Consider the following 20654-nt stretch of genomic DNA (forward strand, 5'->3'; position numbering starts at 1 on the left):
CAGAATCAGTTGGCAGCTGAGATTGAGCAAGAGGGGTGGAAATACCCCAAACAGCATCAGAATGAAAATGAAGAGGTCATAGACCGAGAGGGAGCTGCCAAGCTTTGCGTTAGCTCAGGCCTTCATAAAAATAATGGAAATCCGTACCTTTGGACCTGGAAAACCCTGAAACCCCATCAGGCCGAAGTCACCATCGTCTCCCTGCAAAAAAGAAAGAATTGCTTAACTTTTATTCCATTGCATTTCGCAGTCCGCACGTAAAACAAGTGGGGAATGAAGCAGGAATATGTAAGGCTGGCGTAACAATCATCATCTGAAAGGTGTAACACATCATACACACTGCATGAATCTAACACAATAGGTATTAACACGCACACACATTGCTTACTTTATTACACACTCACTCAATCACAATCCACTTACTGGAAGTCCCTTTATTCCCAAATCCCCTTTGGGCCCTTGGTCTCCTTGTGTTCCCAGAAAACCTCTCCCACCTGGTTTTCCTGGATGGCCTCGTAATCCATGTTCTCCCTGCGAGGGAAAGGAGAAAGAAGGTGCATCAAACAAGAAAGTATAAATTATGACAACGAACCCTAATTGTGCTCGTGAGTCTGAATCGTGGCTGCGCAGGATGAGCTCTAGGCACACGGTGACCTGCCAATATGGAGGGGAAATCACATGGAATTTATTGAAATGTTTGTGATCAAGATGCTTGGAATAGCTAACCACTAAATTTGTGATGTTATTTGCATTATGGGAACAAGCAAGAACCACTTCATGGATCTGGGCAACATTCTCGCCATTGCTGGATCCTTTCTGTGATCCCATGAAATTTCCTCTGTGTTTTCTCATTGGTTAACGGAGCTGTACTTGGATATGACTTGCACTTGGTGGTTGGCCGGCCCTGTTCACCTCTGTTGTCGAGTTACCAGTGATATTAAATTAATTTAATCATGTTTATATGTATATACCTTTAATCCCGGAGGTCCTGTGGAGCCAGGAATGCCCATCATGCCTCTCTTGCCAGGGGGGCCTGGTAAGCCAGCCAGTCCATCTACACCTGGGCTACCCTTCTCACCCTAGAAAAAGAAAATCGTTAGCAGCTCACACGTAACTCATAGATAACGGGTCCCTATCAGTGCTGGCCACCAAACGTAGGGAATCACAGCCTGTGTGCAATAAGGTGAGTGAAATAAGGAGTTATTTCTCAATGAACAGAGTCGCTTACTACCCCCTGTCTCAGCTAAGAGATGATGGGGGCGGAAAAGGTAGAGGTTCTTTAAATTTCCTGGGACCTCAGCGCTGGAGACGTCTGGGGTAAGAACATCCAGTCTCAGGCTACCTGGAGTCTTCCCTTTCAAGAACGCTGATTGGGATCCCACATGGTAGGGTGACCACATCGGCCATCTTTTCCAGGACACACATCATTTTTACATAATGCTGACCAGCCCAGATAAAATGCTGCCCTATAGTATGGGGAATGTATAACTTATGCCAACTTTTTTGCACCACTGACACACATGTTTTTGAGGACTACAGTTCTGATCACTCATGTTAGTATTCTGGCAAAGAGTGGATCTTTATATAAATAAATATATAAAAAATATTTTATAATTTATATATGAATGGATGTTTGGGGGGAGGTAGTACATCTTATAAATGGGGGCAGAGAGGGTTTCCACTGGGGGCCACCTAGACAACACAATCCCTAATACATGCATGGTAGTAAATGAAAATACTGTTATTAATACATTCAGTTTTCGTTGCTTTTTTGCATTAGCCGAGTAAAGTTATAATGAGCAACTTTTTAATGGAGAGAGAGACAGAAAGACAGAGAGAGACGGAATTAAAAGACAGCGCAACATGCTTTGAGGAAAGCAATATATATAAAGTGTACGGTACATGCAGCTGGCTAGGTCACTGGCACCAAGTACCCACGTATCCACCCTTATCATCCCCAATCTGGATACAGAAATAACCAATGGAGAAAGAGACTACTGACCCGTAGACCAGGATGTCCAGGCAAACCAAGCTTTCCAGGATTTCCGGTAACAGAATCAGGTCCAGGATACCCCTCTGCTCCTCTGACTCCAGGTGGACCTGGTGTCCCCTAAAAGCGGAAGAAAGTTCCATGACATTGATTCAGATTGAAGAGTCACCTGAAGTGAAATACTCAAGGTGGTCTCCCTTGAACACACCCAAAAACAATAAAGTGAAAAAAGAAACTTAGAGTAGGTGAGCTGTGGATAATAAATAACTAAATCAATATAAATCAATATGTAAAATGTGTTGTTCACACCCTGTGATATCAAAAACTTAATATAAAAAATGGATACATATGGTCCTTCCACATTCGGATATAACTATATGTATCCATTTTTTATATTCATTTTTGATATCACAGGGTGTGAACAACACGTTTTACATATTGATTTATATTGATTTAGTAGTTTATTGTCCCCAAACAGCCGAGCGTACGCCATCTTTGTCCCATAAACACGCTACCTGTACCATCTTTGTCCCATAAACACCCTGCCTGTGCCATCTTGGTCCCCAATGCTTAAACACCCTGCTTATACCATCTTTGTCTTTTTGACAAATCAATTATACACCTATGAGCACAAGGCCTCTGTCTTCCTGCTCTGCCGCGGTGCGCGCTGCTTCACTGCTGAGCACCGGAATATGACGTCATATCCCGGCATCATATTCCGGCGCTCAGCATGAAATGCCGGCACTGCGACCCCAGTTGTTCTGGGGCTACAAGGACACACTTGGGACATGTGCATTTCAATTTTTCAAACATGGAATTTTGACATCGGGTCATCATGTGCCTATGGGCAGATGCTCGGGGCTTTTAATCAAATACTTATCAGCATTACAACCATATTGAAATTATTATCCGACTCACAGGAATTCCGGGTCTCCCCATCGCTCCTCTCGTTCCCTTCTTCCCCTTTTCTCCCTAAAAATAAAAAGGCCGTCGTTCAGTTAAGTTGCCAAAACATTTTTGCCATTGCTCAAATTCCAGGTTTCAAGGAACCCAGAAATGTTAAATGTAAAGGGGCATTTTGGGGAACAGCTGGATGTAAGAGGAGGATAGGGTAACTGCATTAAAAAAGTCTGCTTGAACACCCTATAATCACAGGGAGTTTGGCAAAATAAATCACAGACTTGGCAACAAAATGGAGACAGCACGCAGAGGTCACCGAGCACATGTATATATATAGCTGTGACAGCATGTGCCTGAGGTCACAGAGCAGAAACATTTCCTGTTCTAGACTCTGATATGGATTAAATTCCCAATGGCCAGACAGGCCAACTGGGAAAAAGGGGGATTTCCCAGTGGGCTGACTGGTCTGGGGACCGGTGGAGCACCGGAGCTGCGCGATGCAATGCGGCTGCACGACCACCTCCAACGGCTACCTAATGCTGTTAAGGTCGCTGGCTTGTGTGTGCCATGCCGCCTAATGCCTCAGTGAAGCTCTTCGTGCTGCCCCCTTGAAGATGACATTACATCGTTGTGACAACAATGTCACAATGGGGGCTGGCTGGGGAAATACACAAGCAAGCAAAAACACAAAAGCATGGTCAACAACAAAGCAGTGTGGCAGTGCCTGTCCTGGTGCATGTGTGTGTGTGTTTGGTGTGTCGGTGTGGCAGAGCCTGTCCTGGTGTGTGTGTGTTCGTGTCCATGTCGCAGAGCCTGTCCTGGTATGTGTGTTTTTAGGTGTTGGTGTGGCAGAGCCTGTCCTGGTGTGTGTGGGTCAGTGTGGCAGAGCCTGTTCTGGTGTGTGTGTTTGGGTGTTGGTGTGCCAGAGCCTGTCCTGGTGTGTGTGTTTGTTTGTCAGTGTGGCAGAGCCTGTCCTGGTGTGTGTGTGTTTGTCGGTCGGTGTGGCAGAGCCTGTCCTGGTGTGTGTGTGTGTTTGTCGGTCGGTGTGGCAGAGCCTGTCCTGGTGTGTGTGGGTCAGTGTGGCAGGGCCTGTTCTGGTGTGTGTGTTTGGGTGTTGGTGTGCCAGAGCCTGTCCTGGTGTGTGTGTTTGTTTGTCAGTGTGGCAGAGCCTGTCCTGGTGTGTGTGTGTTTGTCGGTCGGTGTGGCAGAGCCTGTCCTGGTGTGTGTTTGCTCATCTGTTTCCTGGTACTTTACTTACTGTAGGGATAAATAGAACTTATCCAGAATTAAAACTCTTTCTTAAATTTGTAGTCACTTCAGAGGACAAAACTTTCTAGGCCCAGAAATCAGTGAGAGGAAAAGTAAAGGTTTTGTGTTATTTACTCTATTTCAATCTGCATATTTTATTAAAAATAATTAGTCTCACTAAATTGTGGCTTCAGGCATCACATGTATGATGGACTCCCAATACTATCCCCACAAGACACTCACCTCCTCGCCGCGCACCCCCTTCCTTCCCTGTTCACCAGTCAGACCAGGATCACCCTTTTAATAAACATATTGAAGAATATGAGTTACCCCGGGATGGGGCAATTCCATATACCATGTTATGCTGGTCTTATCTGCGGTTCTTTATGTTTTAATGTTTTATTAATATATAAATTGTGTTTAACAGAGCAGTCATTCTTATGGGTTTTACAATTTAGAGGATTTGGTTAATTTTGTGCCAGTTTTCTCCATTCTCTCTGGCTCCTGGCACTCAGTACAGCAATCAACAAATGTTTATTTAAAACGTCTTATTAAACATTAACCCTGTGCATTCCCTACCTGACCGTTTTAAATAATAACCCTACATGTGCCCTTTGGGTTCCTTCCTGATGATATTACCTGTTACATATTAATCCTGCACATTCCCTTCTGTTGCCCAATATTACTACATATTAACCCTGCAGATGCTTTTTCTGTGTATACTAATGTTGCGCTATCTGTCCCAGTACCCTAAAAAGTCCCTTCCCAGAAATATTAAACCTACTGGTTCTCCTTGCTGACCAACTGCTCCTCTTGGTCCCATAACACCAGGATGACCCTAAACATGTACAAGAAACAATAAATATCAGAAATCATATAAAACCAAACTATTTCATCTCATTATTCAGTTGACAAGTTGACCTACATGCTCCTGGCGCCTTTGTTGTATAATTTATTTTTGACCACTAGATGTCAGTAGCTGCCAGAGGAAACCATCATTAACCCCATTAACAAAAAACACAAAGCAAAGCTGGTTTTCTGTGAAAAGTTAAGACATTTCCCTGTCCCCCCGAGCACTGAGCTGTCTCTGCTAAGACATAAAGGGAAGACATCACAGAGGTTTCTTGGGAAGCCATAATATTACCACCCTGTTAACCAGCCGCCCAAAAGGAGCGTCTCTTACCGGGTAACCTTCATCGCCTGGTTCTCCTCTGTCTCCAGAAACCCCAGATGGACCCTGCGTGTAACAGCAAAGTGTTAGTACAAACCCACTAAACCCTCCAGGTAACGTCACTCCCAACGTACAGAAACCCCTCCAGGTAACAGAAGCACAGGCAGCTGCCACCCGTACAAACGCCACTGAAAATGGAGGAGGCATGCCTGGCGCCATTAACTCTGAGATCATGGCGCAGATATATTGTTTAAAACTAAAGACCATTTGTGACAGAATGAGCTGTCATACAGGAGCCCAAAGTACTCAGAGATGGCTCCAGCCTGGCTGCCAAACAGGCAGGAACTCCATTGTTAAACTAATCCCATTAACAGGATGGCTACCAGGGGGATATTCAGTAGCTAAAGGGGATTAAAGGTTGGGTTGAATACATGTATCTGTTAATTTATGTTAATGAAGTTCTGTGGCTATATCAGTCTAGGTTTACAATAAACTGTTCATTCCTGCTGTACTCAGTTCAAGGTAGTTATTGGGTACACATAGCAGGGTTCCAAGGTGCGCATGCTGGCTGGTGCTGGAAGCGATTCCGGGGACAACAGGAGGATACATGTGGGTAATCTCTGAGAGTTACTGCAGCTCTCTTGGTGAACCCGTTACACCATTCATACCCTCATCATCATTTTAAATGTTCTATTTAATGCAATCTACCCACATGAACACTTCAGTGATAATGGCAGCAAGATGATCTAAGACAGACCATGTCCTCTCTATATATCTGCAGATACTAGTTTATTATTAATGGGTGAGAATGGCAGGTTGGGTGCCAGGGTGGCTTTGGGTAAACAGATTAGACAGAAAGAAGTGAAGAATGGAGGTACAATTCCACTGACCCCTTCCACTCAGTTCCACTGTGTCACCCGGGCCGCCCATTGACTCCTTCCACTCAGTTTCACTGTGTCACCCGGGCCGCCCACTGACTCCTTCCACTCAGTTCCACTGTGTCACCCGGGCCATCTACTGACTCCTTCCACTCAGTCCCACTGTGACACCCGGGCCGCCCACTGACTCCTTCCACTCAGTTCCACTGTGTCACCCGGGCCGCCCATTGACTCCTTCCACTCAGTTTCACTGTGTCACCCGGGCCGCCCACTGACTCCTTCCACTCAGTCCCACTGTGTCACCCGGGCCATCTACTGACTCCTACCACTCAGTTCCACTGTGTCACCCGGGCCGCCCACTGACTCCTTCCACTCAGTTCCACTGTGTCACCGGGGCCATCTACTGACTCCTTCCACTCAGTCCCACTGTGTCACCGGGGCCATCTACTGACTCCTTCCACTCAGTCCCACTGTGTCACCGGGGCCATCTACTGACTCCTTCCACTCAGTCCCACTGTGTCACCTGGGCCATCTACTGACTGCTACCACCCAGTACCACTGTGTCACCGGGGCCATCTACTGACTCCTTCCACTCAGTCCCACTGTGTCACCGGGGCCATCTACTGACTCCTTCCACCCAGTCCCACTGTGTCACCTGGGCCATCTACTGACTGCTACCACCCAGTCCCACTGTGTCACCGGGGCCATCTACTGACTCCTTCCACTCAGGTTCTACAGTCTCACAGAGTCACCAGGGCCACCCAGTGATACCTACCACTTACAGCCCACTCCAAAGCTTTAAGAATCTCTCCTCGTAAACTATTTATAGTTTATTCTAAATTTTGGTTCAAAAAAATTCTAGCTAGAGGTTCAGGCAACACAAAAAAATTCTCTATCATATGGAAACCATGGTATTCTTCATCCTATTGTATAGATATTTAAGGTTCTTTAGTATATTCCAGACCAACTCTCTACAATTTAACAAATGCTATCTGTAACTACAGTCATCCTCACTGGTATGGCATGTCAACTATTAAAACTATTCACTATAAAATACTTGAGCATTTTTAAAAAATTCACTCAGGCATACTGTTCTGCTCCTCTTCCTTTACAGGGAAGTTTTCTTGTTTACGTTTTTTATTACCTTATAACGTTACAATGTAACTGAGATACATGCTTATCAAGATGGTTTGAATTTTCACTGTAATGACAGCTGCAACTGTCTTGGTTTGATCATAACTGACAGCTGTGACTGTCTCCCATGTATTACTATTGGTGTTATTTGTACTTCTTATTTCTTTGAAAATTAATAAAAAACTATTGAAAGTAAATTTTGGTTCAAATCGCGTCAGAGCAATGAATGCATTTAGCTCCGAGCACAAGAATGTTTTAGAGAAAAACCTACTGGTTCACCTGGGGCGCCCGTTGGACCCATCGCGGTACTGCCCTCTCCAGGGTAACCCTGCAACAGAGGAATTTACACGTCATGGGAAATAATCTTCCAGTTTGCATGCAGAGTTCCAAGGGATGTTATTGATCCTACATTTGTAATGAGAGCAACGTAACAAACATTTTAATGGGAAGAAGGCGTTTGACAGTCCGGGACACTTTAACAAAACAATATTTTTATGGTTTGGAAAACAAAAAGATTTCTTATAGAATTTATATATAGAACTTTGCGTTATCTGCATTAGGATGGTGTGTTGTTAGCGTTAGGGTTCTGGGAAGGAGGTTCTGGCTCTAGTGCAAACTAGAGAAAGGTTTGGGGCCTTAATACTTTATCTACACCCGGCCCCATCCTGTAGTCACCGGTCATTATTAATACCAAGAACCCAATGTCTTTTCCAGCCCTGCTGGGAAGGTCTTTGAGTCAGAGCGGCCATACAAAGAGCTCCCGTCCGTGCCGCCTGGGTGCTGGAAACTTTTCTCTCCGCTCGGAGCAGAGGACGGATTCTTGCGCCATCCCAGGGCAGACGTAAGGAGGCATCAGCAGGCACTTCATCAATTCCATTCGGCCCATTAACAGCAAGTCAGCCACAAAGTACTTAGCAAAAACATACCTTTTCTCCCTTAGTTCCGGGGGCACCTGGGTGTCCTGCTTGACCTTGATGACCCTAAAAAGATAAAACAATTTTTTTAATAATTGTTAGAAATAAACAGGAGACAAGAAAGATCTACAGTAATGAGGATTTCGGCAGCATTTCCGCACTGGCTAGGTCCTTTCTGTGCTCCTATTCTGGACAGTCTATATTGTTTGTACAGCCTGTAAAGGACCTGAAGGATCTTTGCACGAGAACCAAAGGTCAGTCTGAAGACAATTCATTTTCCCGGATCTTAAATGTCTGGAGATACAAGCATTAGCACTGGCCAGGTTCTGGCACCCAGTGGAAACCATCAGACTGTCTTTACCTCAAAGCAAAAGGGGGCAGCGGCGAGCCAAAGCGAGAGGCCCAATAATATTACCGTACTGAATAAAGAAGCAGAGAAGCAGCAGCTCCTTACCGTGTACCCCGAAATTCCAGGCTCTCCTTCGGGCCCCAGTGGACCTGAACTCCCCTGTTAAACACAAGTAAAGGTCAGGCAAAGCGTGAAACATCCCGGGTGGGCACTAAGCGAGGGGCAGAGATTCAGTTTCTAAAGCCTAAAGCCGCTGAGTGTCCCAGATGTGAAACTACTACCCATGTGATGCTTAGTAACTACGGGGCAACTCAGCATTGCCATAGATCTATATCCCCTCGGGAGATGCCCATTCTAATTCATTATTGCATTATTTACATGCTACAAATAACTACAGTTTAATAAATATATTGTCCCTTTAACGTTTACCCCTTTTATAAAGGTATATGGATTTTTATATGGAATCTGCTAGTGCTCTGTAATTAAAGGTCAAAAGCCTCCCGAGGACCCCTTCTGCCCACAGATTTTCTATGCAGACCGCTGGCATTATGTGTGTAGATGACCCCCGACAGTTTGCCAAGAAGGGTCTCGTCCCAAGGGTATCTGCAACTGGATATTAACCGGCACTCTGGACCCCCGCTTATATCTGGTTCTGATCATCCCCTAATCGTGTTTCTGTCTGGTTCATGTTCCTGAAGTGGATGCTTTGAATGGCTGTTCGCAATCTAATGTGCCTGATATTCAAGATTATGATCCAAAGTTCCCATTCCTTTTGTAATCTTTCTTAAATCTGAAAATTTTATTCAAAGGTCCCGGTCTGTTCTCCTGACGATGCCTTCTTAACGGGGATTACCACCCTTCTTATATGTCCTGAAGGTTGCCACATGCCATGGAATATGATCATCATACAGTCTACCTGATGGTCGTTGAGGGAGGACATCCGCTAAGCAAAGAGTAGATGACGAGACTAGGAACTTCTGCCTATGGCCCCTCTATCCAGAGGCCCTGACTGCATGAGAGTACCCTGGGAAATGTTTACAGTCGCTTGATCTTATGAAGGGGGTATCTGGGGTAATAACTGTTTCTCAGGATATGCCGTACAGGTTGGGTAAATGCCCCAGAGAACCGATTATTATAGGTTTATCAGTGTTATACCGCGTTTCAATGGGTTCATGTACTTTAATACAAACCAATAGCCCTCTTGTTCCTCGAGTCCCCTTCAATCCTGATTTGCCTTGGATACCCTGATGACCCTGGCTTCCAATTTCACCAACTGGCCCCATCTGCCCCTTCTCTCCCTGTAACAGACATCACAATAAGTGCACATGAAAGCAGGGAGGGGCAGTAGTTATCTGGATTTCACTAAGACATCTGACAATGTCCCACATAGAAGACTCCAAAAAAAAATTCAGGGTATGGATGTTAAAATGGTTGAATGGATAAGGCAATGGCTGAGTGACAGGAGACAGAAGGTTGGGATTCATGGAGTGTAGTTAGAGGAAGGCCTTGCCCCTAGGGGTCGGTACCGGGACCCATATTTTTATTAGTGTCATTGCAAAGGAACTTAATGGTGAAGGGTGTCTTTGTGAAGAATACAAAAAAGGTCTGAAACAGGGTTGAACAAGCCAAATGGCTAATGATTTAATTAAATGAGAAGAATGGGGAGCGCATGGCAGCTGCAGTTTAATGTTGATAAATGTAAAATAATGCACTTGGGACAGAAAGGCAGAATATAACATTAGGGGCCCCTGTGCTGTCGGTAACAACAGAAAGGAGGGACTTTGGGGTAATTCTTTCTGTCAAAGGGCTAACAAAGCCATGGTAAAGATAACACCTAATGCTGAGATTAAAAACCCACCTTTCTGCCTGGTCGACCCCTCTGACCCGCATGTCCAGCTTTTCCTTCAGGCCCCTGTGTGAGAGAACATGGCTGATCAGAAGAGATTTGAGTGATTACTTCTAAAATGCACCATAAAAAATGAAACTTCTCACAGAAATTTATGGTCGATAACATAAATTTGCACAATGCTCACTATATAGTTCATATAACATTTATAGTATAGTACAGTATAGTATAAAAATGTTCATTACATTTTATAGTATATAAAAGCATTTGTATACCAATGCTCACCATATAAATGATATACCATTTTTAGTAAATAGTATGGTACAGAATAATATAACTATGCTCACTATATAGATCATATAATAAAACTTATCGTATACAATATGAAATAACCCCTGGGGCATGCTACGTTATGCTGTAGCCATGCATGGTGATACCGGCAACTCCCAGGGCACATTACACTACAGATATCCACTTCGATAACCTGTAACCTCTGGGGCATGTTACACTATATACACATACATATATATATATATATATATATACGGTATATATATAGATAGATATATCTATAAAGTAAGATCCCGGGGCACATTACGCTACAGATATCCACTGTGATAACCTGTAACCTCTGGGGCATGTTACACTATATACACATACATATAGATATATATATATATATACAGTATTTATATAGATAGATAGATATATCTATAAAGTAAGATCCCGGGGCACATTACGCTACAGATATCCACTGTGATAACCTGTAACCTCTGGGGCATGTTACACTATATACACACACACATATATATATATATATATATATATATATATATATATATATCTATATATATACGGTATATATATAGATAGATAGATATATCTATAAAGTAAGATCCCGGGGCACATTACACTACAGATATCCACTTCGATAACCTGTAACCTCTGGGGCATGTTACACTATATACACATACATATATATATATATATATATATATATATATATATATATATATATACGGTATATATATAGATAGATAGATATATCTATAAAGTAAGATCCCGGGGCACATTACGCTACAGATATCCACTGTGATAACCTGTAACCTCTGGGGCATGTTACACTATATACACATACATATAGATATATATATATATATATATATATACAGTATATATATAGATAGATAGATATATCTATAAAGTAAGATCCCGGGGCACATTACGCTACAGATATCCACTGTGATAACCTGTAACCTCTGGGGCATGTTACACTATATACACATACATATAGATATATATATATATATATATACAGTATATATATAGATAGATAGATATATCTATAAAGTAAGATCCCGGGGCACATTACGCTACAGATATCCACTGTGATAACCTGTAACCTCTGGGGCATGTTACACTATATACACATATATATATATATATATATATATATATACGGTATATATATAGATAGATAGATATATCTATAAAGTAAGATCCCGGGGCACATTACGCTACAGATATCCACTGTGATAACCTGTAACCTCTGGGGCATGTTATGTTATGGAACCATTATATATATCAGCAAGAAACGCTTATTGCTTTAATGAATATAAGCTGGCCTCGACCAATAAAGGGTTACACCTCACGCAGATACATGAGAGACGCAAGTAGCAGTGTATTCAGTTATCTATATTTTACTAATCGCAAGCGCCATTCTGGCTATATCTTGTTGCAGGAAAGTATCTAATATTTGTTTCTAACGGTTTTCTGCCTTTCTGCCTATTTCCGCATAGTTTCAGGATTAACCAATTAATAAGTTTTACGTAACCTGACGTCCCTCTTTCCGGGGACTATATAATCTATAATATAAACAAAATAAAGCAGAGTGATTTTGGACCTGACCCAGAGTGTGTCGTGTGTCTTATTTTTCTCTCCGTGCACGTACATTTATATTCACATAATTTGGAGCAGTTCAACAATTGAAGAAAGGCTTTATTGGAAAGCATCCAAAACAGTTACACTATATACACATACATATATATATATATATATATATATATATATATATATATACAGTATATATATATAGATAGATAGATATATCTATAAAGTAAGATCCCGGGGCACATTACGCTACAGATATCCACTGTGATAACCTGTAACCTCTGGGGCACGTTACACTATATACACATAAATACAGATATATATATATATATATATATATATATATTTAGCTATATCTGTAAAGTGAGATCCCGGGGCACATTATGCGTAACACTGTAGCTGCACCGGTATATTTCACACTGTAGGTGTAAAGCGTAGTTACCGGTAAACCCATTCTGCCAGTTTCTCCATTAGGACCAGGATTTCCAGGAATCCCCGGGTCTCCTTTTTCGCCGTCCTCTCCTTGCAGACCGGGGTCTCCTGGTTCTCCCTGTGAAAACAAGTTTTCCGAGGAATGTTAATTTGTGTCACAAGAAACGAGCATTCTAATGGATTACAACACCTAACATTACAGGATTAGAGGCTTAGATGGAATAGAAGGAAGTTTTATTTTACAGAGAGAGTGGTGGATAACTGGAACAATCTCCCAGCAGAAGTGACGGAGGTTATTTACACAAATATTATTTAGGAGGTTATTTATTAACAAATTTAAACCTGCTTGGAATAGACTCCTGAATCAATCCAGGCAATCCAGTCACTCTTGATCTAATTCTAACAAATAGATCACCTTTGATCCATCTTTGCCCGGAACGCCATCTTCCCCAGGAGGGCCAGGATCCCCCTGAAAAAAATTGAAATAAATGCATTTCTACCCAGTAACTAAAATGTAGCATGTTTCCCAAAATCTACTAGAAACCAGTACAAAAACGTGTACAAAGTCTACATTTAAACAAAAAACTAAATATGTTATTTGAATATGAAATTCAAAATGTCAAACTAAACATTATTGTTCTGATACTGATTGTCCATCGTGGCATCACCAGTAACTAATTCCTCCCCATTCTGTTGGATCGCCCACAATACCCTGCTGCGTAATGGGGTGGATTTGTCTCAGGTCGCCTGGTTGGAGACGCGTTATTTACGGCCTTAATTGCGAAGCTTTTTGCTTGGGGACACTGAGTTCTGATATAACATTATAATCCACCCCCTGTGCCGGGTAAGAGGTTATATTCCCCAATCAGCCATAAAGTGTAACTCAGGTTTATGAGAAGCGTTTACATTGAGTTTCTATGTTTCCCTTTCTCTGCCTAGATATAGTCAGGCCATCTATCCACTCCTCTCTGTCCCAATGTCTGTCTGCCCAACCTATGTCAGTCAGTCAGAGCCCCCATTACACTCCCTCCTGCTGTGTTTGCCCACATCTGTCCCTCTGTCTGTCTCTAGTGGTGTTCATTCTTATCTCACCCGTATTCCAGGTTCGCCGGGCTCCCCAGTGTTCCCCGGAGGTCCAAGGACTCCCTATAAAGAACAGACAGGCTCTGAATGGAAAATCCATGCACTACGTGTCGTGCTACACGTATGATCTGAAAGGACAGCTACCGATTGAAACATGTCCCTTCCTTGTGTTTATTGTAAGCTTTGAATAAGCAGAAGCGGCCTGTGGGATGCGTGGGATTCACCTTTTGTGTTTGAAGTCTGTTTTGTAGAATTTGCCGGTTTTCACAGCTCAGCGGGAAGCCCTGGAGGGCATGTCATTACCCTAAAAAGCTGAGGCATGTTGGATAATTCTCCTCATCAGATGGAAAATTAACTTTGCAACCATTAGGATCAGCAAGCTCCTCCGCCCTGGAAGCCTTATACCCCTTTTACCCCTTACACTCCCAAACAATGGAAGGGGCCGCGTTATCTGAATCCCCATTTACAATCCCAGACATTACTTTGTCCACTTCACCCAGACCTTTACCCACCATTCTTTCTCTCCATGCCCTCTACCCACCATTCTTTCTTTCCAAGGCTTTTTTTGACCCAGCTCACCTTTCCTCCAGGTTCTCCTTGTAAACCAACTTCCCCGTCAGTTCCAGGCAGACCCTATTTGATGAAAGTTACGTCATAGCTGTTAAATTTCAGTGATGTCACATGATCATTGAGAGTCCTCTTCCCTGGGTATTAGGTGGACTCTTTAATGCCCTAATAAATAGTTCTGCCACTTTACCAGTAGGTGGCACTTCTAGTGGGATCTTACAGTACCTTCTTGAGTCCGGTAAACAGGCCACATAAGGCTTTTATGCAGCATTTATTTTAATTATTTTGCAATGAGCCTAAGTAAAAACATATTATAAGAATTTCCAAAGAGATATTTCCAGTTCATGTAACTGACCTCAGATCCCATTTCTCCTGGGGATCCAGGATCTCCTTGCAGGCCCCTTGGTCCCTTTAAGTGTAACAGAAATCACACGTTAGCCAGTTCTAATATTTTGAATTTATTCTTCAAACAGCATTTCTCTAATGCACATAATTTGTTGTTTTTTCTTCTGGTCAGATTCACTGTAAAATTTCTTTAAGACAATGGAGCTTAATGTAAACATGCATGTTTCAGTTGGCTTAATAACCGCGTGTGAGGTCCCGTGTCATTAAGCTCAGCACATTTACTTGGTAATTTAACAAATGATAAACATATGGAAAATGTTGGCAGATTCAGTAAATCTGCTCTATATTTCTCCATACGCTTTGTCTTCTATTAGAGAGCTCCTTTGTAGTTTGAATTATTGTGCAACCAAACAAAAATAGACCATCTCTGAGTCGTGTTTATGAAGTAAAACATGTTTCATGCATTACTTGAAGCACAGGAAACGCGTGGGGGATGGAAGTAACTAAGCGTACGAATGAACCTGTGCCTCATTCTAGGACTTTGCTACTGGTAACGGCTCTGAGTTTATCTGGCAGAGGAACTGTGTAAAGGTGAATTTTTGGGGTTTTGCCACAGCCAACAAATCTTTTTCTAGAACCCGGTGATGAGTCAGTGCGAATTTACATTTATATAGTGCTAACAGATTCCGTAGCGCTGCAACAAATATATTCCTATCCGTTAAACTTGGGATTCATCAGCTCTTGATTTTTTTTACATATATAGTGCCGTTTATACCGTGGGTTAAAATACAGAAAGAGATCTGCAGTCATGATGTGTATCATCAGCCCTTTCAAATTCTATTTCACAGAAATGTTTCTGCACCAATTGGGATTTCAAGGAAAGCCATTTTTCCTGCTATCCTACTGAGTGACACCCTGTGCATTGAAACTTTCAAACCAACACTAAAGCTTCATGTGGCAGTTTCCTTAACTAAAGCACAAATGCGAAAAATAAGAATGTGAAGCCAAACACAGAAGACCCTCTGACTACTATCTCTCAACACGTATGTCCACAAAGGCGAAGCACGTGGCGCTGGACACGCTACATGAGGCTCAGTGAATTCCATTAGTTATAAGTACCCAAAGCTTCTTTAGTTATAAATCACACTTTCTGGCTCTCCTAACTCCTTGTGAGCTTTGTATAAATCAGTATTAAGTCATTAGACGAACTGGAGGATACTTACCGGCTCTCCACTCGCTCCCCTGTCCCCGGTGCTTCCTGCTGGGCCTGGGGATCCCTAAAGACAATGCAAATCACACAGGCTTACGAATAACACACAAAGACACATTCCAGTGACCTAAAATCTGTACATTACAATCGGTCTTATTTATGTGGACATCTGGAAACATCAGGACTTTACTCACAGGCTTTCCTGGGTCACCCCTTTCTCCAGGATTTCCAGCTTTTCCCTGGAAAAAAAAGCTTTTGTAAAACTTTCATCAGCCAGAGAATACGTCCACGAGAAAACCATTCTTTTCACTTAAATTCAGAAATAGAATTTGATGGCAGAGAAGGACCAATGTAGAAAAGTCACTTTTTCTACCATCCGTCACTAGCAGCGGTGTATTCTGGCCAGTCGACTAGGCTTAGGCCAGCAGGAGATCTCACACCTTCCCAGCTGTCATATTTACACTACTGGGGACTGTACTGACTTCTTTAGCATTGCCATAAAGAATCAGCTCAGTGTGCTGTTTAAGCTGAGAGTCACCCAAAATATCCCATGACTGACAACAATAATGGCCCCCAGGTCAGCAGATAAAGGGGGATTTTTTGGGGACAAAATTAGATAAAACCCATTTCTCTTCAGAGCTATTTGCTAATATGATGCTGCAATGCTGAAAGAATATTGTTTCCAAGATAAACTTACAATCCGTCCAGGGATGCCTTTTTTGCCTGGTTCTCCTCTTTCACCCTAAAAAGCAAAGCAAAATGAAGCTATTTTTGCAGAAGTAAAATAAGTTTAAGTACATTGATTGATTGATTATCTTTAGTTACCTTGGGTCCTGTTATGCCCTGTTCTCCTAGTGGACCGTCAGGACCCCTTGGACCCTAAAACAAAATAAAAGGTCATTTAGGAAAGATAAACATGGCCTACATCTCAGGAGACAACAGAGGGAAGACGTGAAGACCCCCCATGACTCACCTCTCTGTTATTTTCCATATCCCTAAAATCCCAGCTGGGGCAGGACCTTAGATGTGGTTGTGATCTAAAGTGACTAATTATCCCATCAGAGGTCAGAACAGACCTAACCAGTCGGGAATGTCCCCCCAGAACTCTGCTAATATCTTTACCAGGCTGTGTTAGGTTGTAAAAATAATGTTATAAAACAAGGAAATACTCTGAAATACTTGGCCTGGAATACTTGTTTTGGAGGACACACTCTGGAGAGCCTCTCTTGGAGGCTCTAGATTTCAGTAAGGCCTTCAACATTGTCCTCCATAGAAAATGTATACACAAACTGCACTCTTTGGGTTTGGATGTACAAATAGTTGAATGGATAATGACAGGAGGCAGAAGGTTGTAGTTAATGGGGTATATTCAGAGGAAGGACTTATTGTTATTAGTTGGGCCCCTCAGGGATTAGTATTGGGACCCAAACATTTGAATATTTTTATTAGTGGTATTACAGAAGGTCTTAACCGTCTGGAATGTCTTTTTGCAGATGATACAAAGGTCTGCAGCAGGTGGAACCAGTCAGGCGGCAAATGACTAAAATAAATTAGAAGAATGGTTGCGAGTGCGGCAGCTGCAGTTTAATGTTAATAAATGTAATTTAAGTAATGTAAGTAATGCACTTGAGATGTAAAGATCTTTTTTTAACAAAATGCAAAGAGTGAACAGAAGAGAAATCTAAATCAAATCAATAATTAGTGTCAACACCCTTTTGCCTTTAAAACAGCGTAAATTCACTTTCACGAAGTCAGGTATTTTGTAGTTATATACTTAGGTGTATGATTAAACAATTATACCAAACAGGTGCTCATGATCATAAATGTAATATATATAGGTTGAAACACAATCATTAACTGAACAACAGTTGTGTAGAAGGAATAAAACCGGGTGAGGTTGCTGTTTAATATCAAAAGTCACATCTTGGCAAGACTGAGCACAGCAACAAGACACAAAGTAGTTGTACTACATTAATAAGGTCTCTCCCAGGCAGAATGTCCAAGGCAGACAGGGGATTTTGGATCTTCTGTCCAAGATCTTTTGTAGAAGGACTGTAGACACAGTGGTCAGCCAAGGAAACAGTGCAGCAAATGAAAGACAAATCATGCTTACTTTCCTTTGCAATCAGAAAAGGTGCCATCAGCTCAGCATTGGCAGAAAACAGTGGGACCCTGAAGCCACCATCTACTGTCCACATGTATTCTGCAGCATGACAATGACCCAAACTGCCAAAGCCATTAAGAACTATCTTCAGTGTAAAGAAGAACAAAGAGTCCTGGAAGTGATGCTATGACCTCCACAGAGCCCAGATCGTAAAATCATTGACTCTATTTGGGATTACATGAAGAGAGGGGAGCAACTGAGGGGCCCAAATCCACGGAAGAACTGCAGTTAGTCTTCCAAGATTTTTGGAACAACCTACCTACCGAGTTCCTTAAAAAACTGTGTGCCAGTGAAGAATCGATGCTGTGGGTGGTCGCACCAAAGGATGGGCAAAGCAAATATTGATTTAATTTAGGTTTTTCTTCTGTTCACTCACTTTGTATTGTTAAATGATAAAAATAAACTTTTACCAGGTCTATTCTTTAAAGCACTCTTACTTTACTGCATTTTGCCACACCTGGTACTGTATTTATATATAAGTTAAATATATATATACATTTCTAGCTGTAACATAATTGCAAAAAAGGGTTTTCTAACAATCAATTACCCTTTTAAACTTAAACTTGGATTAAGGAACACAACGTGCCATTGGAGTGATGGGAGTAATAAAGGGCCATCGGAACGCAGGAGTGATGGGACTGATAAAGTGCCTCTGTATGAAGAGATTCCATTAAAAATCAGTATTCCCCGAAACATTTGAATGATAAGGTATATATGTGTGTGTATCTTTCTCTCACTATATATATATATATATATGGTATATATATATACACACATTGTTTATTTTAATCTGTAAACACAGATTCACATTAAAAATATTGTCTGGGTGCAACCGAAGCGCATATTGCGAAAGAGGAAAGATTGGTTAAACATCTGTTATTTATAAGGAAAACCGCACCTAAACTTCTCCCTATTTTATTCGGTTTGTATTTGTAAAACCAAATGTTTGAAGGAGACAGAAGAGAATTTAAAGTGTTTGCCTCTGATCTATAACATTTCCCCCAAAGCAAGTTTGTGTCTTGTGATTCCAAGTGAAGTTGGAGATAACGTCCATCTGCGCAGGAATTCCGAGGAGTGCGTGTAATTAGTATTTGCAAGTTCTAACAAGGCTGTCTCGGAATTTATGTTCCTGTCCTGTGAATGTAAATCTGAGCTAATTGGACACCATGACACATTACATAGGATATTCCTTAACATGACCCCATGCTGTTACAGCTAAATAATTTCCATGGAATTGCATTATTTAAAGATAAACCAGAAATAGCAACATGAAATCGTCTGGGTCCATTCCTCTGACATTACTCAGGGGCAGATCCAGACAGCCTATGTTCACCCACCAGCCTCCCATGGTGTCTAGCCTTTATACCCACGCATGGTCTATTTGTTTGCAGGGGTTTCTGATATGAAGAGGGCTGAAGTCTATTTGGGTTTTTACTGCATTACAGGACAGACAAAAGACGAAAGCGTGGAACCCAAAGGCAGGTCACGGAGAAAAGTCAACTTGAAAAGAGATCAATTGTTAAGTGTACTCTGCATCAGATATATATTTTTAATAGGAGATAAGGGAGGGGATTGATGGTTAGGGCCAGCTCTACACACTAAGCCTTGGGGGTTGGGGTGCTCACATGTTTGGGTCCTATCCAGTTGGAGTTCTATGCATGCATCAGCTTTGTTTTGGGGCCCATGGGAGTTGGGGTGCTCTACACACTGGATGCGTGTTTTGGGGTCCCTGGAAGCATTCTTCATCCGCTCTTATTTTCCTCTTTCTGCCCCGTTCTATAAACTTGTTCTACTGTTTCTCTGCCGGGTACAGACTGAAAGGCTGATGGTTGTCCATGTTCTGCAGCTTTACCGCTTCTTACAGACATAGCAGAGGGTCATCTAATTAGTATATTTTTCCAAAACCATTTTAATAAACAAATCAGCATCAGCAAACATTATGTTCACTGCATACAAATAATTGTTAGCCCATAAGGCAACATTTACATGCAAGCTGATTATAACTACCGAGCGCAACCAGGAAAATGTGGAAATGTATATCAGATTCGCATATTATTTAGCACTCACAATCCATTTATTTTCTAACACAACAGAAACAGAAACGGCAATAAACATATTTCAGCTTGCTTTAACAAACATTATAAACCACACTCTGCAATCTGGATAAATAATTAGCAGTCACGCAGAAAGATTTTGTTAAAAAAATGAAAAACCCACAAAGAAATGTCCGGAGAACTAAACTGCAACTGTTTGCCAGCTGGCAAAAAACAAGCAACACTTGCAAAAACCGAGCCGAGTGGATGCAAAGTGAAAAAAGCAAGTGGCTCACAAAGTCATGAACCTGTGAGTATCCCTGAGTATATATACATATATATATACTCAGTGCGCTGCTAGGCATGGCCTAAGGAGGCTGAAGCCCCAAGTGTTTTGCTGGGCAGACCCAAAAGTGGACTATGAGGTTGAAGTGTACTCTAGCCCAGAGTATCTGGAGCCACCTGCTGCTTCCTCCTCACCCCATACTCCCACCAGTCCT

General features: G+C 42.1%; 1 protein-coding gene across 1 annotated transcript in view; it reads right to left on the reverse strand.

Annotated features, from left to right (window-relative positions):
• The window catches only part of COL24A1 (collagen type XXIV alpha 1 chain), a 64195-nt gene that overhangs the window by 7390 nt on the left and 36151 nt on the right, over positions 1-20654 (reverse strand). Inside the window, exons 27-48 of the mRNA XM_053469165.1 lie at positions 16783-16836; positions 16655-16699; positions 16152-16196; positions 15971-16024; positions 14758-14811; positions 14415-14468; positions 13845-13898; positions 13168-13221; positions 12763-12870; positions 10443-10496; positions 9775-9882; positions 8690-8743; positions 8248-8301; positions 7593-7649; positions 5322-5375; positions 4923-4976; positions 4382-4435; positions 2909-2962; positions 2003-2110; positions 972-1079; positions 424-531; positions 148-201 (exon numbers count right to left, since the gene is read on the reverse strand). Coding sequence (XP_053325140.1) covers positions 148-201; positions 424-531; positions 972-1079; positions 2003-2110; positions 2909-2962; positions 4382-4435; positions 4923-4976; positions 5322-5375; positions 7593-7649; positions 8248-8301; positions 8690-8743; positions 9775-9882; positions 10443-10496; positions 12763-12870; positions 13168-13221; positions 13845-13898; positions 14415-14468; positions 14758-14811; positions 15971-16024; positions 16152-16196; positions 16655-16699; positions 16783-16836 — 1443 coding nt within the window. The remainder of the gene's footprint in view (positions 1-147; positions 202-423; positions 532-971; positions 1080-2002; positions 2111-2908; positions 2963-4381; positions 4436-4922; positions 4977-5321; positions 5376-7592; positions 7650-8247; positions 8302-8689; positions 8744-9774; positions 9883-10442; positions 10497-12762; positions 12871-13167; positions 13222-13844; positions 13899-14414; positions 14469-14757; positions 14812-15970; positions 16025-16151; positions 16197-16654; positions 16700-16782; positions 16837-20654) is intronic.

Source organism: Spea bombifrons, chromosome 6, assembly GCF_027358695.1.
Source record: "Spea bombifrons isolate aSpeBom1 chromosome 6, aSpeBom1.2.pri, whole genome shotgun sequence".
In the NCBI taxonomy this organism is placed as follows: Eukaryota; Metazoa; Chordata; class Amphibia; order Anura; family Pelobatidae; genus Spea; species Spea bombifrons.